Source organism: Schistocerca serialis, chromosome 6 (genome assembly GCF_023864345.2).
Source record: "Schistocerca serialis cubense isolate TAMUIC-IGC-003099 chromosome 6, iqSchSeri2.2, whole genome shotgun sequence".
Classification (NCBI taxonomy): domain Eukaryota; kingdom Metazoa; phylum Arthropoda; class Insecta; order Orthoptera; family Acrididae; genus Schistocerca; species Schistocerca serialis.
The window spans coordinates 120034071-120058645 of record NC_064643.1 but is presented as its reverse complement, the minus strand read 5'-3'; the positions used below and the strand labels follow the sequence as shown (position 1 = coordinate 120058645).

Below are 24575 nucleotides of genomic sequence, written 5' to 3'. Positions count from 1 at the left end.
ATAGCAATTGTCAGAAAACGACATCGCACACACATTCACAAAATCATTGTGACACAACTCGTGCACACATGACCGTTGTCTCCAGCCGCTGCTTCCACAAGCTCTGAGAATCAGATCCACACAAACCACTCCTCACACCTGCACCCCTGCCTGTCATCGGCAGCTGCTAGGCTAGCAGCAAGTAGTGGTGGCAGCACTGACTGCGGGGGAGGGGTGGGAAGGGGAGCAGCAATAAGAATAACAGAATACGGAAGCGGTGCACATACTCAGATGTGCCCAACCAGTGATGAAGCATGACATCTCAGTAAACAAACAATTTCATGCTACAGAGACAAATCGAGATTTTTCCAGTGGTTTTTTTTTTTTTTTTTTTTTTTTTTCCCCCCATATTTCCCTGATATGTTTGAAATTCCCTGATATTCACTGATTTACAGAACCTGTGGCAACCCTGATATCAAATAGTGTGAATATTATCTACAATCTGACTTCTGTACAAATTTTGCGCAGTAATGTAATCATTGTAAATAAGTGCTGTGAAACATTTTTTTGAATTTTATTCTTTTATTTGATGATGTGTAGCTAATAACCAAAGAATTATCATATACACGGAAGTGTATTGAACGTGTAATTACTAGTTTTATATCCTTTTGAATGTAAATATGCTTAAGATTTTCCTTGACTGATTCCTCATCACGAGGGCACTTTCTTTTGGTTTCTGTGGAAGGTACATTAACATACCTGTTATTATTTTGTAAATATTTATTGTGTACTCTTGTTTTTGACATGTTTCACATCCCAGAGGATCTCCTCACTATGGATCAATTGGATTGAAAAGTACGTCTAATCTACTTCAATTCAAGAATGGAATCCTATAGCAGGCCTCACTACTGGAATCAAATTTTACCCTTATTTGTTGATGCTTTGTTGATGCCTGAGGATAACCTTCTGCTTCCTGCATTCTTGATAATAATGGAATCATTTATGCGTACTTCCCTAATTTCATTATGTACTGACTCATGCAAAGTGTAAAATACCATTTAGACCTGTTAATGCCTTACACACAAAAGATTAAACTATCTTTCCTCTCAATGCTACTTTCCTGAATCCGAGTCTGACAATAAATTGCAAGTATTGTGATTGTGAACTTCTATTTACAGAAAATCTTCTCAAAGATCTTCAAAAACTTAAGTAATAAGACAACCATCATGTAATTGTCTCTATTATCTCTTGTTCTCTTTTAATAATATGGTTTTTCTAATTAATATTTTAATATGTTTGGAAACTGACTGTACCTGAAAGACACATTGTGCAGATGGCTGGGTGCACTAAGTCATAGTCTATTTGATATTTCTTTGTGGCTATGAAAGTCATTTCTCATCAGTGATTTAATAATGGATTCACAATCTTCGTTGTTTCCTGCTATTTTTCATGATCTAAACTGCATCTGCAGGCTGCTGTTTGGAACCTCATTTCCACATAAATGTCTCCTAACACTAGCATGAAATCTCTAGAGTATCTTAATCAATTAAATTTACCTCTGAAGTAGCATGCCCATGATAATGTGATCAGGTGAGAATTCTTGATTCTGTGAAACATTGAGTCTACTGCACTCAATGTATGCATGCAGTCAATGTACGAGCAGCAGGAAGACAGAAGAACAGAGTAGACGGATGGAGTTGAAATATATGATATGACTATGTGATTATGAAGAAATTAGAAGGAAGAAAAAAGAGACAAGATGAGAATTCAAATAAATGGACATGAAAAACAGGATTGGAACATATTACAAACCCCTCCAATGGATAATTTGCAGCAACTTACCTGTGGGATTCCGAAGACACAACAACAATCCTAGATGATGAATGCAGCGATGACAGAAGCAGCAGTGTGAGATAGAAGTGACTCAAGTGGTTTACTTGAAACAATGTTTCATATCCATCCCCTGTCAATGAGAATGGTAACCCAAAAATCGCTGCATTAAGAATGAGATAGTCCAATGACCTGTGAATACAGTAACAGATTAGTATCAAGTAGAACATGCAATCATTTCATAACAATACAAAAATACCAAAATCTGAAAACATAGGGCAATGGCAACACCAAGAATGGTCAAATATTTCATTTTATACTGCAAACACACTACTATTTTTTTAAAAAATTAATTAATTACTCAAAAGCCTTTCTTTCTTTACATTACCAAATAATAAACTGCAGATAAACTCTGTTTGTTAATGACATTATGAATAACTTGCTTATTTCTTTCAGTGTGTGGCAATTACAACTCATTGGGTGGTATGAGCTAAGATAGGAGATGCACCCTGTGCTTAACAATGCCTGCCAGCAGTGACACCCTTCTGCTATTTCTCATGATCTGAATTGCATCTGCATGCTGTTGTTTGGAATCTCATTTCCAAACTATGTTGTCAACTTTACCCTTTGGCATCTGGCAACTCAGAAGTATACATCTTCAACAGCAGCATTCATCTGCAAATTCAATTCATTGATCATTCAATATGGTCAGATTTGGAGATAAGTGATATGCTGTGTTAAAGCTGTGGATTCAGAAAAACCCCTAACAGTCAAGATCGCAAATGTAGTTTTATCAGTTACTACTTTTGGTTTATCTACAAGCTATCTTTAGATCTGTAATATGCAAAATAATTGGCTAAGGTTCTCTCTTCCAATTTCGTCTTTTCACATACAATACACATTACACTGTATATGCAGATCTAAGGCTACAAGCTTCACAACTTTTCAGTTTCTTGTATATACCAACATCAGATGACTAACTGTCAGTTAATATCAACGTACTGTATTACTCTCTTAACTTTTTTATGAGAAGGAAAGTTGCTACTCACCATATAGTGAAGATGCTGAGTCGCAGATAGGCAGAACGAAAAGATTTTTACACTTAAAGCTTTTGGCCAATGGCCTTTGTCAACAATAGACACACATACGCACGCACACACACACACACACACACACACACACACACAACTGAAACCACATTGTGAGCAGCAGTACCAGTGCACGATGGGAGCAGCGACTGGGTGGGGGAAAGTAAGAGGCTAGGGCAGGGAGGGAGAGGTACAGTATGGTGGGGATGGTGGACAGTGAAGTGCTGAAGGTTGGGTGGTGGGCAGGGGAGAGGTGGGGAGGAAGGGGGGGGGGGGGTTGGGGAAGTAGCGGGGAAAAGGAGAGAAAGAAAGAGAAATAAATAAATAATAAAATAAAATAAAATAAATAGAAAATTTGAAAAAAAGACTGGGTGTGGTGGTGGAATGACAGCTGTGTAGTGCTGGAATGGGAGCAGGGAAGGGGCTGGATGGGTGAGGACACCGACTAACGAAGTTTGAGGCCAGGAGGGTTACGGGAACGTAGGATGTATTGCAGGAAAAATTCCCACCTGTGCAATTCAGAAAAGCTGGTATTGGTGGGAAGGGTCCATATGGCACAGGCTGTGAAGCAGTCATTGAAATGAAGGATATCATGTTTGGCAGCGTGTTCAGCAACAGGATGGTCCACTTGTTTCTTGGTCGCAGTTTGTCGGTGGCCACTCATGCGGACAGACAGCTTGTTGGTTGTCATGCCAACATAGAATGCAGCATAGTGGTTGCAGCCTAGCTTTTAGACCACATGACTGGTTTCACAGGTAGCCCTGTCTTTGACGGGATAGGTGATGTTAATGACCGGACCGGAGTAGGTGGTGGTCAGAGGATGAAAGGTACAGGTCTTGCATCTAGGTATATTACAATGGTATGTGCCATGAGGTAAGGGATTGGGAGCAGGAGTTGTGTAAGAATGGACGAGTACATTGTGCAGGTTCAGTGGATGGCGGAATACCACTGTGGGAGGTGTGGGAAGGATAGTGGGCAGGACATTTCCCATTTCAGGGCACGACGAGAGGTAACTGAAACCCTGGCAGAGAATGTAATTCAGTTGCTCCAGTCCTGGGTGGTACTGAGTTATGTGGCGGGATGGCGGGGCTTTGGGAGGTGGTGGGAGACTGGGAAGATAAGGTACAGGAGATTTGTTCTTGTACAAGGTTGGGAGGATAATTATGGTCAGTGAAGGATTCAGTGAGACCCTCGGTATATTTTGAGAGGGACTGCTCATCACTGCAGATGTGATGACCATGGGTGGCTTGGCTGTATGGAAGGGACTTCTTGGTATGGAATGGGTGGCAGCTGTTGAAGTGTATCTATTGCTGGTGGTTAGTAGGTTTGATATGGATGGAGGTACTGATGTAGCTATCTTCGAGGTGGAGGTCAACATCTAGGAGGGTTGAGTAGGGCCAGGTGAAGCAAATTGGTGAGAAGTTGCTGAGGTCCTGGAGTAATGTGGATAGGGCGTCCTCACCTTCAATCCAGATAGCAAAGATGTTATCAATGAATCTGAACCAGGTATGGGGTTTAGGATTCTGAGTGTTTAGGAAGGCTTCCTCTAGATGGACCATGAATAGGTTGGTATAGGATAGTGCCATGCAAGTGCCCATAGTTGTACCCCGGATTTGTTTGTATGTAGTGCCTTAAAGGAGAAGTAACTGCGGGTGAGGACATACTTGGTCATGGCGACTAGGAAGGGGGTTGTTGGTTTGATATCCGTCGGGTATTGGGAAAGGTAGCGTTCAGTAGTGGTAAGGCCATGGGCATTTGGAGTGATAGTGTACAGGGAGGTGGTATCAACAGTGATGAGCAGTGCACCGTGTGGTAAAGGGACAGGAACTGTGGATAGTCCGTGGAGGAAATGTGATTGGTATCTTTTATATAGGAGGGTAGTTTCCGGGTAATAGGTTGTAGGTCTACGAGAGCAGAGATTCTCTCAGTGGGGCCACAGTAACTGGCCACAATGGGGAGTCCTGGATGGTTAGGTTTATGGACATTAGGAAGCATATAGAAGGTAGGAATGCAGGGAGTGATAGGGGTGAGTAGAGAGATGGACTCCGGGGACAGGTTCTGAAATGTGCCTAAGGATTTGATTAGTGACTGGAGGTCCTGATGGATTACTGGAATGGGGTCACTGTAGCAAGGTTCGTCGGTGGAAGTATCTGACAGCTGGCTGAGTCCTTCCGCTAGGCAATCCTTGCAGTTTAGAACAATATTGGTGAAGACTTTGTCCACAGATAGGATTATAATGTTGGGATCAGTTTTTAGATGGTGGACTGCAGTTCTTTCTGGAGATGTAAGGTTAGTCTACATGTTGAGGGATTTGGGGAATAATGATAAAGCAAGGTTTGAGGTTAAGAAACTCTGGAAAACTAAGAGGGGGTGGTTTGGGGGTAGTGGGGGTGGATCACAGTTGGATGGAAGGGTGAACTGAGTTAGACAAGATTCAATATTGGTCTTTGGTTGAGTCTAATTGGTAGGGTTGGTGGCAAAAAAGTGTTTCTACTGCAGGGATTGGGAGAAGGAAAAAAGGTCTTTAACAAGTCCTGTATGACTGAATTTGGAAGTGCGGCAAAGGTGAGCCCAGTCACTAACATCACCTATGTCATAGGAGGTAGGGCTATCTGTGAAACTAGTCATGTGGTCTACAAGCTAGGCTGCAACCACTGTGCTGCATTCTATGTAGGAATGACAACCAACAAGCTGTCTGTCCGCATGAATGGCCACCGACAAACTGCGACCAAGAAACAAGTGGACCACCCTGTTGCTGAACACGCTGCCAAACGTGATATCCCTTATTTAAATGACTGCTTCACAGTCTGTGCCATATGGGTCCTTCCCACCAACACCAACTTTTCTGAATGGTACAGGTGGGAACTTTCCCTGCAATACATCCTACATTTCTGTAACCCACCTGGCCTCAACCTTTGTTAGTCACTGTCCTCACCCATCCAGTCCCTTCCCTGCTCCCATTCCAGTACTACACAGCCGTCATTCCACCACCACACCCAGTCATTTTACATTTTTAAATTTATTTTATTTTATTTTTTATTTATTTCTCTCCTTTTCCACTACTTCCCCCCCTCCCCACCTCTCCTCTGCCTGCCACCCAACCTGCAGCACTTCACTGTTCACCATCCCCACCATACTATCCCTCTCCCTCCCTGCCCCAGCCTCCTCCTTTCCCCCACCCAGTTGCCACTCCCATCATGCACTGGTGCTGCTGCTCACAGTGGGGTTTCAGTTGCCTGAGACTGTAGGCGTTCGTGTGAGTTGCGTTTGCGTGAGTGTGTGTGTGCCTATGTGTGTCTATTGTTGTCAAAGGCCATTGGCCGAAAGCTTCAAGTGTGAAAATCTTTTTTTTTTCTGGTGCCTATCTGCAACTCAGCAGCTCCACTATATGGTGAGTAGTAACTTTCCTTCTCATAATATTGTTATACTCCATCCTGGATTTTCCACTGTTTGATTTCTTAACTTTCTCCTATTTACAAAAACGGATATTATTGTTTCAATACAATGTTTTATGTACACACACTTTTATCACTTTATATCTTAAAACTAAAATGTACACAACCAATGTGAGGCTTGTTAATGATAGTAATAGTATTGGCTTACTGATTGTTATCATTCAGCCTACTTCCAGACACTAATATAATTGACAAATACCTGTTCTTTGAATACTGATGTCAAAATTATGGCACAGTGCTAAACACTTTGTTGGCAACAGTTACCTATCATGTTGCTTGATAGTCTCTTGGGCATGCAGTTGGGTTCATTGATCACTGTAGAATGAATTTTTGATGGTGTAATGTGGTATCGTCATCACGTTACTCCTGCTGACTGACATTCTGGACCAGTAAGTGCGACATACAGAGTGGAGAAAAATTGTGACACGAAATTTTAACTCTGGACAGCTGGTGCCAGTAGGAAGCAAAATTACTAATGTTTTGTAGGTCAACAATGCACAATTTTTAAACTACAGAAACTTGGCACCATGCACTCCGACTGTCAGTGGGATTGCCCTGTTGCCAAATGCTCTGAACAATGCATGACCATGAATGATTTGCCTGCCAGAGATTGCAATGTATCCAAGCCTTCTGCTCTGGGAGCCAATCGCAGGGGTCCCCGACACATCCATTGTAGTTTCATGGTAAGACTCACCAGGAACAAACCCATTAACAGCTGTTAGTTCATGTACCAAAAGTCTTTTACAAATTATGTCAGCCTTGAAATGGGCCTTTTTTGTAGCTAGGACATTGTTTACTTAAAGCAGGTGCTCGAACTGGCACTCGCTGCCCCCCCCCCCCCCCCCCCCTCCCACACACACACACACACACACACACACACACACACAGAGGAAAAAGTCTAGTGGCGTGATGTCTGGTGATTGCGGAGGCCATGTCCTACGAGCACCTCTGCCAATTACCTGGCTGTTGAAGAGATCATTTAAATGTCTGCGCACAGCACAACTGTTATGTGTGAGCGCCTCATTGTGCTACAACCACAAGCAGGTCGGGTAGAGTTTCTTGCAAAAACTGAAGGTAATTTGCCTTGGTAAGTCAAGGAGGTAGACAGACCACCCCACTCAATGGTCACCCACAAGGACTGCCCAAATGTTGAGCGAAAATTGTTCCTGGTGTCCATGGACATACGTAACATGATGATTTCACCTTGTCCAGTAATGAAAATTTTGAGTGTTTTAAAGGCCATCCTGATGGAAGGTGCACTCGTCGGTAAACAACACAGTGGCGAGGAAGTCAGGATCTTGTGCAACACATTGCTGAAACCACCGGCAAAACCATAGCCTGTGTTCATAGTCCACCACAGGATTTAGGTCTTGGACAGGGTATAAACTAAATGGATGCTCACTGTCATCTCTCAAAACCTCCCAGATTAACCGACGAGTGACCCCCCCCCTCCCCATGTCGTGTCCAACTGCTCAAGTACTCGTCATAGGTGCTCCCTCGAAGCGCTCGAGAACAGTCTCTTCAAATGCAGCATCCCGTCATGTTTGAGGTCTTCCAGTATCACCATGATACCGCTAACGAGCCTGTTTCACCAAGTTACGGCTGAATTGCTGTAAATGTTTGTGGGCGTGGGTGGCATCTTGCTGGGTACCATTCCTCATACAACAGTCGGGCTTCATGCGCATTATTGCCAGCTAATTCATAAACAAAAACCATATCCCATTGTTCTTCAAACAAATACTCTGCAGCCATGCTTACTGTATGACTAAATCGCAGATGACGTGTGTGTGTGCTCCGAAGGGAAGCTTACATATGAATGCCTCTGACGTGAGGTGGAGACAAACAGAAAGACCTATTTGACACGTGTGTGTATCACGTTGGGGCAGTGACGGGGCAAGGGATGTTTGTATGTGTGAACCGACAACCACAGTGCTGCCTGTCAACTGACAAACAGCAACAGGGCAATCCCACGGCCAATCGGAGTGTGTGGCACCAAGTTTCCGTAGTTTAAAAATAGTGCATTGTCAACCTACATAACATTAGTAATTTTGGTTCCTGCTGGCATCAGCTATCCAGGGTTAAAATTTCATGACACAATTTTTCTCCACCCTGTATGTACTGGTCATCTCCCCCTACATTGACCGTATGTACAGACTGCATGGTGTACTGGCCGTGGTGGTGGGGGTAGGTCACACTCTGGAATCAAGTGGCAGTCCTCAGTCTATGCTCTACCTTTGCTTGCTCAGTGTTCCGTCATGCTCAGTGTTTCGTTTCCACTGCATTTGGAGAATTTTCAGTTCCGGAGCCCACATTGACGAAGTTGATCCACTGTCCTTTTTGATGAGGTTCTCATGTAGCTGGATTTTGATAGCTTCCTTGTATACACTATCCCAATAGTAGGATGTGTATTGCAGTATTTTTGTATCTTTGTATTTCATTTTGTGGTTAATTTCAAGGCAATGTAAAGCAAATGCTGATTTTGTGGGCTGCTGGAAGCTGATGTGCTGTTTGTGTCCCGTGCACCTTTCTTCAATTATGTAAATGGTTTGCTGACATACATGTTCCCAACTCACGTGGTATGTAATACACTCGAGATTCAAGACACCCAGGTCATCTTTACTGTCCCTAAAAGGGAATTGGTCCTCCCCACCATGTGGTACACACATCTAATATCTTGTGATTGTAAAATTTTACTTATTTTTCCAGATATGTTGCCCATGTATGGAACTTAGGCTATCTGTTTTGGTTGGTCTTGATTGGGTGTTGACTGTGGTGTGGTCTTTTGCTTGAAGGTGCATAAATTTGGTGATCACTATAGCCATTTTTCTGAAACATGTCACTAAGGTGGTCCAGTTCAAGTTTTATACTTTCTCTGTCAGAGATTACATGAGCTCTATGGACCACATATTTAGCACTCCTTCCCTCAGTGATGGGTGATGACAGCTAGAGGCATGAAGGTAGTGGTCTGTGTGGGTTTTCTGCTGATAGATGCTGTCTGGTTTTCTGCGTACCAGAACATCCAAGAATGGCAGCTCCCTGTACTAAAATGTTACCACACACACACACACACACACACACACACACACACACACACACACACACACACACACACAAATGACAAAAATCTCATACATTGAAAATGTACAGTAAAAAGGAAAATCCATCCAAGGGAACAAAGTAAAAGAATATAGCTGATAGTGATCTTCAACAGATTCGTCTCATCATCAGCTAAAATAAAGGGCAGGTCCCCATTGAAAATTGCTTTGGTCCTCTCATCATAATACAAAATGCACTCATTTATAATGTGACCTACAGTGATCTGCACACCACAGCCATCAGAGACTGGGGGATCCACTCACTGGAATAGGAAGCTATGTGTTATAGGACAGTGCCCAATGCAGAGACAGGTCAGGGCTACTTCAACCTACAGACTGACCAGCATGAGGTACACCATGTCTTCACCAACTGCAGCTTATTGTACCTCACTGCAGCCACTCCACCCTCTACGGTTGCATGGATCTCTAACACAACAGTGAAACCTGCAGGGGAATGCCACGCTGTGTTATGTCACTCTGCTGCAGAGTGAAAATCTCATTCTGGGAACATACTCCTGGCTGTGGCTAAGATATGTCTCCACAATATCCTTTTTTGAGGAGTGCTAGTTCTGCAAGATTTGCGGAAGAGTTTCTGTGCAGTTTGGAAGATAGGAGACGAGGTACTGGCAGAATTGAAGCTGTGAGGACACGCTGTGAGTCATGCTTGGGTAGCTCAGGCAGTAGAGCACTTGTCCGCAAAAGGCGAAGGTCCCGTTCTCAAGTGTCGGTCCAACACACGGTTTTAATCTGTCAGGAAGTTTCATGTTATGTTATGTTTCCTGGAGGCTTTCTTGGTGGCTCAGTCTGTTTCTGCATTTCTCCATTTCCCACATCCCCTTGTACTCAGCAGAATGATACCTGCTTCCTTCACCACTACTGTGTGGGGTAGCCATGCAGTTTGAGGCACCTTGCTACGGTTCACGTGAATTGGGATGGGTTATTAATAAAAATTTCATAAGTGAGTACATATACATGAAGCTACTGTGAATATCCCTAGTTCCTTAAATAAATGTCAGCAAGATGATCTTGGCCGGGCTCCATCTATTATTCTGATTACATGAAATGATGAAGTGCATCAAAAAATGATACCATACAAAAGCAGTGAATGAAAATAGGTATAGTATGCTAATTTACTTCTATGTTTATTGCCAAAATTTGCACTAACCTTAATAGCACAAATAGCTGTACTCAAACATGTCAGCAGATCATCAATGTGTTTCTTCCACCTCAATCTCTCATCAGGGAACACACCAAAAATTTGGAATATTCTGCCTTAGCTACAAACTTCTGCTTGAGGCCCTATATCTATTAATGATGTTGTGTCTTTACTGTACAGAACTGTATATATTGTGGTTCAAATGGTTCAAATGGCTCTGAGCACTACGGGACTCAACGTCTGTGGTCATAAGTCCCCTAGAACTTAGAACTACTTAAACCTAACTAACCTAAGGACATCACACACATCCATGCCCGAGGCAGGATTCGAACCTGCGACCGTAGCAGTCGCGCGGTTCCGGACTGAGTGCCTAGAACCGCTAGACCACCGCGGCCGGCTATATATTGTGTTTTACTAAAATTTAATGAGAGTTCATTTGCAGAAAACCACATAATAATTTTCTGAAAGATGTTATTTACAATTTCCTCAGCTAATTCTTGTGTGTTGGGTACTAATATACTTGTATCATCAGCAAAAATAACAAGCTTCGCATCTTTGTGAATACAGCGTGGCAAGCCATTAATATATATTAAGAACAATAACCCAAGATTGAGCCATGTGCAACTCCATTCTTGATGTCTCCCCAGTTTGAGGAATTTGCTGAGTTTTGTGCATTATGTGAACTGTTTATTTCAACCTCCTGTACTCTTCCAGTTAAATATGAATTGAACCATTTGCACAATGTCCCACTCATACCACAATACTTATGCTTATCTAGAAGAATTCTGTGATTTACACAATCGAAAGCCTTTGAGGGATCACAGAAAATCCCAATTGGTGATGTTTGGTTATTCAGAGCATTTAATATTTGATGAGAAGACGTATATATAGCATTTACTGTTTAAAAGCCTTTTGTGAAAAACAAATTAGCATTTTGTTAAAACTTACTTTTACAAATATGTGAAGCTCCTCTTGAATACATTACTTTTTCAAGAAATCTGGACAAAGCTGTCAGAAGCGAGATTGGGTGGCAGTTGTTGGTATCAGACTATCCCCCCTGTTTAAGCAATGGTTTAACAATAGCATGTTTCAATCTTCCAGGAAAACTGCCCTGTTTCATTGACTATTGTATGTGGCCGAGAATCCTATTTATCTGTTGGGAATAAGATTTTAGTTCTTTGTTGGAGCTGTCATTAATTCCATGTAAGCTTTTACTTTTGATGAGTTTATTGTTTCCAAACTTCAGAAGGAGAGGCAGGTAGAATTTAAGTTTTATCAAATTGCATAGGTATTGCCTCTCCCGTATACTGCTTTGCCTTTTCTAATGAACATTGGTTCCTATTTTCTCCACAACATTTAAAAAAATGATTATAAAAATATGTTCAACCTCTGACTTTTTGTTAGTAAACTTTTCATTCAGTCTGATGGTAACACAGTCTTACTGGCTTCCCTTTCAACAATATTCCAAATTGTTTTAATTTTTTGTCACAGTTGCTACTCTCAGTTATAATGCACATACTTTAGGCCTTTTTAATAACTTTCCTTAATACAGTACAGTAGTTTTTATAATATTTGACCGTTTCTGGGCCGTTTCTTTTTCTTGCTCTTAGATACATTTATCTTTTCTATTTACAAGATATTTTTATCCCTTTAGTAAGCCATGGTTTTTGACATGGTCTTGTAGAAGGGACCAGCTTCTTGGAAGGGGGAGAATGTGCAAGAATTTTTCTTGAGAATAGTTGATTTCCTTGAAAAGTTTCCAGTACTTGTCAAGAGCTAAGAAGCTGTAGAGACCGATTACAGTTGGCCCAAAGTTTCAGCATGTGTTGCTGAGCTATCATTGCTCCTACAATATGATTGCTGACAGAGGGACATTTTCAGGTGGACCTCGTTCATGATTCTTAACCAAAAGGGGTGCGTAGAAGGGTCATGTGGTGCCTGAGATGCAGTCACGCCAGGGAGCAATGTCATATTTTTGGTACAAATAGGAAGTGAAATCGCGAGGACTGTACACCATCCTGAATTGCTTAGATTTTGTGGAAGTAACTGTTAGTGTGCCACCCGTAATGTTAACAAATCTGGTCAATATGTTCTCCGTTGCTTTCTGGCTGACCACAGAAATAGTTTCCAGGCTCTTGTAAAAAGACGACATTGCCGCCCCACAAGTTGTTCACATTCCCTAGTCATATGGCTTATTTTGCTTTCATGAACCACTGCCAATTGCTGTAGCATCATTTTTTCAGTTCCTCCCTTTGCTACCTCCTGTGTAGATGTTTTGCCGCCTGTTGCTCTGCGCTGCTGCACAGGCCATGATTCCCATTTGAGTTCACTTATTGTGATTCATGCTTATGCTATGTCATTATTCCCTACTATGCTTGTGGTTAAAATAAGGATTATCTCCACCACACAGGTGGAGTGAGCAGGGTATCCTCCTCTCCCTTACCTTCAATATTGTTTTACATTGCCGCAAGTTACCACAACCTGCATGTTGGCTGTGTCCAGTATTATTTACAGTATTCTATGCTGTGCTGTTGATTAATGACAGACTGTCCTTGGATAATGAAGTCCATAGAATCTAACATTGAATCATTACCACCTGGAAACACCTCACTGTGTGAAGCTTTTGAGAATGAACGCCTGTGAAATGTAATTTTGCTACACTCTGAGTAGTCAGTAACATTAAGTCATTCTTAGACTCCATAAGACATTAGCACCCATCCATTCTGATGGTTGACAGAGAACAACAATTCTAATTAGTACATTACACAGTCAATAAGCATCATATCACAATTTTATCCATTTGTCAGACACACTTACTTAAGGAACATATGACTATAATCTACGTTTCTATGATTGCTACAGAGATCTTTGTCATACATGGTTACAGCAGTTATTTGTTACCCATCAACTCCACTGTTATGGCCAAGAGAGTTTAACTGTTTTCTGCAATTACTGTTTAGTGCACTTCCGCATATTCTATGGCACTCTATCCAAGTGGCTTAATTCAAATTGTTCTTCCCTTAGGAATTTAACTGATTAAAGTGTGATTGTTCTTGAACTGCCAGCAGTGTAGGTTCCTGGCCACCCTTTACACGTTTTTATGTAGTAAGACATGCTAAACTTTGCAAAGATGAACATGAAAGTGAAATTAGTAGACGTGGGAAGTGCAGACTGAGTACATATCTTTGCTTCAGCAACAAACACCTTCTTAATGCCAAAACTTCTGGACAGTTAAAGCCACTTAGAAAGCAGTAATTAGTGAAAGCAACTGGAAATAGTTGTCAAGCTTTTGTGATTTTGTAATTGTTTATGAAATGGCTATTAATGTCATCCAACTAGATGACTGTAAAGTTGACACTTGAAAGCTATTCAAATTTGCTAGCTGGTCACGCATGTGAGATGCTATTTTGGAGAGGCGAAGTTTACTGCTTTCCCTTACCTCATTCTTGTCCCTCAAGTGCTCGGCCGTTTGGACATTGCTGAGACCTCTCTGAACTCTCTTCTCCCCCCCCCCCCCCCCCCTCACACCACTATTACCACTGGTACTTCACTTACACCAATGTATGTGTACCCCCTTCCCTTCCGACCCTCACCAAATTGATACAGGATTATTTGTTGCAACAAACCTAAAGGAGTATACCAACATCTCAAGTAGACCTCTCGTTCTCAAAAATCCCCTCCTCAATTGGTAGATTCGTTAATGTAATAAAGTTACACTTAATTAGCTTTCACAATGAAGTCTGTTGATATCCTAGATGCCTCTACTATGGGTAGTAACAAAATCAAGTGCAAGGTAGTGTGCTAGCCACTAAACCACGATTGACATATGCACAGCCCATTGACATGCTGAAAGATAGAGCCGACAGACCTCTGACTGGAATGACAGATTGTGGAACAATTCAGTTCGCACTTGTGTGGTGCTGTCATTTTAGAATTCCTTCCAGAAATTTCGACAATGAATACTGCTCTCTTGTACACATTTTCCTTAAGAATTACCACGAATATTGATGCCCTATCCATTAAGATTTACCAAACGTATATCCTGGAAGCTTATCACAAGTATTATTAATTGATTTCAAATTGTAGCTGTGACCACAGTCTGTGTGCTGTTACGTATTAGACATCTTGGTTATGAAAGCAACCTTCAAGACACTGCTGCTTTCATTACACACTCCTTTCTATAATATGCAAGCAATCCATAAGAGACCACCATCGACATAAAAGATACACAGATCAGCCGTGAGTTGTGACAATGCGAGATCCTCATTTTACCTTCTGACATGCACCAGGCTTACTAATTCACTGATTTACATTATATGCCGTTACCATCACAGAACACTTAATTTTATAACTTCTCCACAGCTCTTACTCTATGGAATCAATTGCGAAAACAAATTTTCGGCAGGTACGTAGATCCAGTATGAAACGAGTGACACAGATAAGCACCAAAAAAGGCACAACTGAACCAGTCCACGACATCATCAACAGCTGCCATAATTCATGCCAATAGATACACCATTATTAATCCACAACACCTGCTACACTTATTGGCTGATATGTAGGTTATGCCAAGTGATAGGCGGAGACATGATTCAATAGTAATAAAAAATCCCATTCTCAATGCATTAAGACCATATTTGCCTTAAACTACTATGCCACAATGTGACAGGAAGCTGCAGTCTTGGACGAGACTGCACCTTGTTCCTCGTGTGCATCAGAATACAGTTTATCAGCAAGAGAGCTACATGCCACTAGCTGTTGCACTGCATGGCTGTTACATCATTTACGATGTGCTGAAAACAAGTGACTGGGATAAAACTCTGTTCCTTAAATCCATATAAGAATGAGCCCAGAAAGTACAGATTCCCTTAATGAATGACTGCAAGAAGTCACCCTAAAGCTTATCGCTTACTATAGGGACATTGCAAATTATGTCAACCTATGTCTTGTCCCAAAAGCATATCAAACAATAGCTTCAATTTTGGACACAGCCAGGTGCAAGCTCACTCCCATATGAGACTTTCAAGAAACAACCTCTGCTTCCACTATATCTGACTCCAATCACTTTCATTATTTGTTGATGTTTGTATTACAAATGATTGATACTTATATTATTTTACTACAGTACCCATTTTGATGCTAATCTTCAGTTAACCATTTAGTTTGATGAATATTTACATTTGTGCTATGATTATTTGTGCAATTAGATCATTTAAATTGTCCATACTTGAGCCTCAATGAAGTTCCAAGCTACTGCATGAATTTATACTGAACCATCAACATGTTCCCCTAGCTACGGAGCTGTTCTCCATTACCATATTAACACAATGAAGTATCTGTTCATCGTGTTCCTGAAGTGTACTCTATTTCTGTTGCTAATGATCTGCTGTTGTTTACGGATTTGCCAGGATGTTTCCTCACTATGTTGTTTGCCTCAAATAGCTATGCAGTGTTCACTCATTTCTTCTGTTGCTTGGAAACGTATGACTGTTCTCTGTGCTCCACTGAAACGAATCCAGCAAGTGTCATCTGAGCACTGGTCTATTTGCTTGCAGGAAGAGTACTGGTCTATTTGCTTGCAGGCAGACATCTCCCGAGTCATTTGGATTCACCATATATTTGAAGATAATCTGCTTAAAAGGTTTTTACCAGTTCTGACTTTGTCAGTGTTCTTACAAATTATTCACCCTTCATACCCATCAGCAATGTAGTGATCTGTGTTTGCAATTGGTCCTCTGACTTTACATTTTGGGCATTAATTTACACAATTTATCACTAGAAAGTCTCAAGTCTTTACCAGTGGCTAAATTGGAGTTTTTCTGCAATGACCATGAATGATATGGTTTCACCCAACCAACTGCTCACATTGCATGAGAACTATGGAAGTGTATGTATGTTAATGCCCAGACATGGCCTCCACCTCTGTACAGCCACCTTTGTCAGACATAAAACTCAGCAATGTGCATACTATGCAAGATTATCAAACTGCCAGCTTGTTTATTGTGTGATTGAGAACATCACGTGTTGAGAACCCAAACTGTTTAAGATTGGTACCATGTGATGCTACACATCTGCCAGACATGTGTATCTACTTCCTGCATTGCCAATACCTCATTCATCTAATGAAATCATGATGGGTGTATTACATTATAACAACTACTGGTCTAATACCTCCATACCTTCAGCATTCCACTCCAGCAAGTAATTTAGCTGTCAATTTCCAGCCCTTATCGTAACTTTCAGCATCTCATCCTGTATCAAGCAGACAACTTATGTAAGGTGCTACATGTGGATTGTCTTGAGATTCTATGGATTAGAAGTGAAGTTACACATTTACATCCTTACATTAAAAAAAAAAAAAAAAAAGATGATAAATTATGTAAACCATAATGCCGAATATCCTTAAATCTACCCATACTTTTGAACCACTGTTTCAGTTGCTTCTCCACATGTTTTCCTTTCACTAGAGATTGATGCGCAGTGGCTTCCTACCTCTTATTGCTCAAACACTTTTACCTTCTAAAGAGATTGGTAAGCAGTTCTGTGAACCAGTGGAAGAAGTGACTATAAGAACCACAGCCAGTACACCTAGATTGTACATATAATTGAGGCATGGACCCTCCCTCAGATTAGTACATAACTACAAGTAAAAAGTGTTGAATCTTTCTGCCAGATAAGTATCACAGCACCTTTATTAATATATTAAGGTTGAACTTCTTGTGAATTTTATCAATAATAAGAGTATGTTAGTATACTTTAATATCTAACTGCTTGTTCTATGGACACTCTTTATAAAATGTTGGTAACTGATTGAGCCCTGCATGGATTTTTCACATTTGCATAACACTTTCTGTAAATATTTTTCGCTATAGAAGGAATCAGTATTTAGATTTTTAGGATATAAAATTTATTAAATACTTTCACAGAACCTAATGGAATGAAGAAGTAATTTTATTTAATGTTTAATTGTACAACATGACATAGATACTTGCAATTTGGGTAATTTATTTCTGTTTCTAAATAATTTATAGAAAGAGTTTTAATATTTAAGAGAGAGCCATACTTACTTTGTAGGCAATGCTGCTGTCTCAAATGTTATAAGAATACAAGTGGAGAAAACTAAGCAGAAAATATCTGTAGTCACTCACTAGAATTTTAGAATAGAGGCCTTCAGCCTCAGCTGTTAGCATTATGGAATGCAAACATTCCTCTGAACACAAGAGACTGGACAAATACAAGAACTATCACTTTATTATTGATTATTACTATGCACACAACTTTGTTTATATTAAATATTTTACTCTAAGAGTACTTCCACTGAGCCCTCCTGTAAGACACACTGGACGGGATATTACAATACTGAGGACCTTGCACAGGGTGGCACTTCTGCGCCCTGCAGCTGCTTGCAGAGGCCTACTTCTTCCTGCAGGCCACCACAGCTACGCCGCCTTTGTTTTGCCCGTAGCATTCCGCCGTCACCACTACATGCCCTATCTCTTCGCACCAACCATGTCACTTCTCTCTGCGCAAAGCAAGACATGGTGATGCCATGATGTTGTGATGAATATATTTTGATCCATGACACAAGGGACTTGAACCAAGATCAGAAACATGAACATTTTAACTCAATGTAAACTTGTTGATCTACACATTGTAAAGCTTTATCAATTCTTCACTTATTTTTTATAATAACAATTGTTATCAAATTTTACCATGTGTAAATCACCCTAGTTATTGACAAATTCACAAGACAAGTAATCTCCCCCCTCCCTTCACCCTTCGTTCATAAGGCTTCTCAGCATGCCTGTCCAAGGAAGTCCTAATGTTCCATCACTCTTAGTACACAGTCCTATCGTTATAAACTTACTCCTGCAGAAGGAGAATGAGTGTAGAGGAGACCACCTGCTTGCATGGAGTAGAAAGCATAACTTTTTTTAAAAAAAGATTATAGAGAACATTTTATTTTCTTGAAAGGTTTCCAGTAGTTGTCGAGAGCCAAGCAGCTGTAGAAACTGGTCGCAGCTGGTCCACAATTTTAGCATGTGTTGCTGAGCTATCATTGCTCCCACAGTTGGACTGCTGAAGAAGGGACACCTTAAGGTGGACCTTGTTCATAATTCTTGGCCAATAGGGGTGCATAGTAGAAGGGTTACATGGTGCCTGAGACGTGGTCATGCCAGGTAGCAGAGCCGGTGGCTTTCCTCTCTTGCTTGGCGACCCTTGACTAGCCAGCATGTACCTTTTCCACTCTCCTATGCCTATTCCAGATTCTCAGTCAGAATGACTACCTTTGTGAGCAGGGGGTTGAGCCCTCAGTGCAATATATACCCCTAGTTGCAGTCTTGATTGAATAAACCATAATGTGTAGATCTGAGCTAAACTACCTGTACCTATTTCAACCACCTGGAGCCCACAACAATTTTTTTTAGTTTCTATATTTTTCTTGCTATGGTGACTGTTAACATATATGCCAACTCCTCCTCTTCCCATATTGTCTCTGCTTACATTTATATTTTTCATATCTATGGCAATATGACGTTCCGATGGGCACAGTACATCCACTGCATTCTCTGCTTCTAAATCTTATAAGCAAACAAGAATACTCACACTTGTTTCATGAACTAAGCTGTATTTTAAATTAGCAACAGGTTCCCAGTACACCTCATCCCAGTGTAACTGCTGCAATCGTTAAATCATTAATTGTACGCACCATTTTGGAGGACTATTTTGCATTACTGTTTGGAGCTATGTCATAAATTCCAACCAGCTGTGCATCATGATATTCTGATGCAATACACTAACATCATTTCACACTGCATTTTTATAAGAATCTTGTGACACTTTAACATCTACGGTGCCTGCCTGTCGAAGCTTCTCATTATGCTTGATACCTTTCAATGTTGTATCACTGAAGACTGATCTTGCCCTAAAAAAAGAGATACTCTCATGAATTTCAATGCCGCCCACCCCCAGCACCCCATTAAGGATTTTGTTATCAACCCAGCCAATTTACTGTCCCCTTTCCTATTGAGATGCAGAATGTATTTTATGAAAGCCCACCTACCAATAGCATCAACAGGAACCAGACCCATGTCTGACCCCGTAGCTGCCCGAAGCAGCCATTCAGCTCCATATTCCAGCTGATAATGGTAATAGAATAATAGAATTATAGTACTTCATGTTGAATTGGCAGAAACTGGCTTTATTCCCCAGAGTAAGCTAATTTTTAAGGCATCATAGGCTAAGAATTCTGAGGATTTCCATTCTGAAATGGAGTGCAGTGCGTCTTCAAACGGTGGTTTAAAGCACAATTGTTGCCGTATACCCATGTGTCTTCAGTTGATAATGCACGTATTGACTCAGCCCAAGTGAACGAAGATCCAACAACAAATTCCAAAATGGCAGATATTAATGGATGGTTGTCCTCTAATTGAGTACCTCATAGTTCATCACATAGCAGAACAGAACTGTTCATTCTTGTCAATGCCCTAAAGTCTGCACACGAGTTTATGAGATAGATGAAATTGCAAAGCAGCATGGACACCATATTGTTAGATTACCCTCATACCATTATCATTACAATCCAATTGAGCAGATATAGGCTCATGTGAAAGCTTATATTGTGGAAAAGAATGATACATTTAAAACTACAGACGTTGGCAATACACAGTATGTCAAAATCTGCATCGGCAGCTTGTGTAATACAGGCAGAAAAACTGAACGATACAGACATTGGTAGGCACATGACTATGGAACTTTTCATTCTAAAACTTGCTGAGTGTATGTCACCTACAGGAGACCGCGAAGATGATGGCATGGATTTATTACTGTGAAGTATGTAAGTATTATTTAACTGGTGCTTATGAGTTTGTTTGCATGATTGTTTCTGCATCTGCATTAAAAATTATTAATAACATGAGTATTCATCTTTGGCCTCATAATAATGTGGTTTTCATCATAAGACATCTTTCGTTAAATGTATAAATTGTAATGCTGTATTAGGATGCACAATGAAAGAAATCAGCTTTTAGTAACCCATTAAATGATATGTTTCTGATATCACACATTTTTATACCTTGAAACAGATTTAAATATATTCGATCACTGTAGATGCCTAATGTAATCAATGCAAAAATCTGTTTGTTTAACAAACTGGATTACTAATGTTCAAAACACGAAACGTTAAACATTGACAGTATTTAAAGAAAGAAGCTACGTCATGATTACTGACAAAATTTTGTGTGTGTGTGTGTGTGTGTGTGTGTGTGTGTGTGTGTGTGTGTGTGGGTGTGTGTGGGCGCGCGCACGTGCGTGCGTGCAGGTACATGTAAGTGTTCATGTTACTAAGAATGCTGTTCACTGTGGCACGTTGAGTATGCTAGAGCACCGTCACCTGTCAGAGTGCATGAAATGACAGAAGACAACTGGCAGCATTACAATGTATTTTCCCTCTCTCTCTCTCTCTCTCTCTCTCTCTCTCTCTCTGGGCAGAATGACATCACACCTATCTTTGTAGCTGCTCTGGACTCTAGCCAGACCAATGTCTCTGCTGGGTATATGTATCATAATGGTGGTAGGATGTTAACAGAATCTGAGCAGATGAGAAGCTGAACACGTCTCATCTGCTCCAGTGCCTTCAGGATTGCATAGAGAGCAGTGGTAAATACAGTATATTTGCATGGAAGGCAAATCCTAAGGACTTGGTTGGTGAACACTATAGGCCAGCCAAGGGAGTCTCCTTGTTGTGATCCATCAGTGTACGCAACTGTAAAACTGAGATGCCCATCTCAAATGTTAAAAACCAGAGAGTGAAGTGTAAAATATGGTGTGTGATCTTTCTTACAATGCATAAAATCTAAAATAATTCTGTAGGAGCCAAGGGGCAGATACGCTCTGACCTCGCTGTAAGACTTTAAAGCTAGCCACACCCATTCGTCATCTGTTGCGAACCAATGCCCGCGAATAGCTTGTTTTAGAGGTCCAAACACATGAAAGTGAAATGGTGAAAGGTCGGGACTGTATGGTGGATGTTCCAGCAGTTCCCACCAAAACTGTTGCAATGCTGTCTTCGCCGCATTGGCCGTGTGTGGGCGGGCATTATCATGCTGGAGGATAACGCCACTGGACAGCATGCCCCAGCATTTCAATTTGATAGCTCATCGAAGGTTCTGTAAAGTGGCTTGATAATGCTGGGCATTGATGGTGATTCCCCGATCCAGGAAATAAACAAGCGGTGGGCCCTTGTGGTCAAAAAAGGAGGTGCACGGCCTTTGATTTCTTTAGAGGTAGTGAAGTTGCATGTTTCCACTGCTTGCTCTGATGCTTGCTTCCCGGTTCAAAATGGTGACACCATGTTTCATCACCTGTGAAAATACATGACAGAAAGCTGCATTCCTCCTCGTGATAGCATTGCAGATGACTCAAGACAGCATCATTCGAGTATTGTGCTGTTCGGTGGCCAGTTGGTGAGGAATCCACTGCAAACAGATTTTTAAAGTTCAAGTGTTGATGCATTATGGTGTGTGCAGTACCCACGCTAATGCCCAGTAACTGACAGATCTCATCAACGATGATTCTGCAGTTGTCCAAGACTAAAGAATTCACTTCCGCAACAATTTCCATTGTGATGACATGCTGAGCCTGTCCAAGACAAGCATTGTCTTCCAGTGACTTGTGGCCCTCAAGGAATTGTTTGCGCCATTCCACAACACTTGAATGACACAGCCTTCATCCGTCGATACATTTCACGGTCTCCAACTCCCTCCACCGCCAAAAATCGAATCACTCATCATTGTTCCTGTTTACTCACTTGCATGTTCGGTAGTGGATGATAACTTGTGTGACCAGCTTCCCTCCATCAGCTTCCCTTCGGCGTGAAACCACGCTGGCGCTATGCAACATCAAACTGTGTTCATAGGAAAGGATAGTTGCTACTCACCATAAAGCGGAGATGCTGAGTCGCAGATAAGTACAACAAAAAGACTGTCAAACGAAACTTTTGACGAAACGGGCCTTCATCTTCATCAGAATTAGACAATAAATACAAACACACACACACACACACATACACACACACACACACACACACAAGCAGCAGTTTACAGTCAGTGGCCTTGCCACTATTGAACACTACCGTTCCCAATGCTCGATGGATTCCAAACCTTCAACCTCCTTCCCAGTCACCATGGCCAAGTATATCCTCATCAACAATTACTTCACCTTGGAAGGCATAACTTACAAAGAAATCCGGGGTATGGCTATGGGCATCCGCATGGCATCATCCTCTACCAACCTATACACGGGTCATCTAGAGAAATCCTTTCTAACCACCCAGAATCCCAAACCCCTTACCTGGTTCAGATTGACTGGTGACATCTTTGTCTCCAGAACCTCAAAATCATCTACCCATTCACCTCACCTCATCCTCGTCCACCCAACAAGCCACCTTTCTCGGTGTTGACCTCCATCTCAAAGATGGCTACATTAGTATCTCCATTCGTATCAAAGCTACCAATCACTCCACTTTGAAAGCTACCATCCATTCCGTAACAAGAAGGCTCTCACACACAAGCCTAGCCACCCATGGCCGTTGCATCTGTAGTGATGAGCAGTGCCTCTTGAAATATACCAGGGCTCACTGAGGCCTTCACAGACCATAATTACACTATCAACCTTGTACAAAAGTAGATCTCCCGTGCCTTATCTCTCCAGTGACCTTCCACCTCCCAAAACCGCATCATTCGGCCACAGAGCAGCAGTCCCCTTGTGACTCAGTACCATTCAGGATTGGAGTAACTGAATTACATTCTCTGCCAGGGTTTCGGTTACCTCTCGTCGTGCCCTGAAATGGGAAATGTCCTGCCCACTATCCTTCATACCCCTCCCACAGTGGTATCCCACCATCCACCAAACCTACACAATGTACTCATCCATCCTTACACAACTCTTGCTCCCAATCCCTCATGGCACATGCCCTTGTAATAGACCTAGATGCAAGACCTGTCCCATACATCCTCCTACCACCACCTACTTCAGTCTGGTCATTAGCATCACCTATCCCCTCAAAGGCAGGGCTACCTGTGAAACCAGTCATATGGTCTACAAGCTCAGCTCCAACCACTGTGCTGCATTCTATGTGGGAATAACAACCAACATGCTGCCTGTCCGCATGAATGGCTACCAACAAACTGGGCAGGAAACAGCTGGACCACCCAGATGCTGACCACGCTGCCCAATGCGACATTCTTCATTTCATATAGTTTTAAACATAGGAATCACACAGCCAACTGGGTGCAAATAACTGTTTGGTACATTAACGTAGATTTTGATCCTCTATGATGTTATCATCATAGTGAAATTTTAAGAAACCATAATGTTACATTGCGAGAAGGCAGAGTTTCAAGCAAATATGTTCAAGCAAAAAATTGAAACTAAACATGTTCCAGCCTTTGCCATGTATTTAAATGACTGCTTTGCTGTCTGTGTCATCTGGATCCTTCCCAACAACACCAACTTTTCTGAACTGCACAGGTGGGAAATCTCCCTACAATATATCCTACATTCCCATAATCCTCGTGGCCTTTACCCAGCAATCCCCTTCCCTGTTCCTATTCCTATTCAAGCAACACATCCCTCTATTCCATCAACAAACCCATGGTCTTTTTACTTCTCTCCTTTTCCGCAGCCCCCTCCCCCCTGCCTACCATCTACTCTTCAGACTGCCCTAGCTGCTCTACCCTCTCCCAACCTCGTTCCTGTATGCTTGCACAAGTAGAACTTTGCTGTCCTCCACCCCAACCTTGCATTCTTCCCTCTCCCTACTTCAGCCTCCTCCTTACCCCCACGACTCAGTTTGCATCTCCAATCATGTGCTGCTGCTTGCTGTTTGACCTTGGCAGCCAGAGATTGTGGTCGCAGAGCATTTTATTCCTTTATGATGCTCTCAAAGACTCTGAAGACTTGTGCACATAGT

At 41.6% G+C, this 24575-nt stretch overlaps 1 protein-coding gene across 2 annotated transcripts in view; it reads right to left on the bottom strand.

The window, feature by feature from the left end:
• Window positions 1-24575, bottom strand: part of LOC126483773 (WW domain-containing oxidoreductase) — a 145759-nt gene that overhangs the window by 63615 nt on the left and 57569 nt on the right. For both annotated transcript variants that reach the window (XM_050106927.1, XM_050106926.1), the window contains exon 5: window positions 1822-2001. In XM_050106927.1, coding sequence (XP_049962884.1) covers window positions 1822-2001 — 180 coding nt within the window. The remainder of the gene's footprint in view (window positions 1-1821; window positions 2002-24575) is intronic.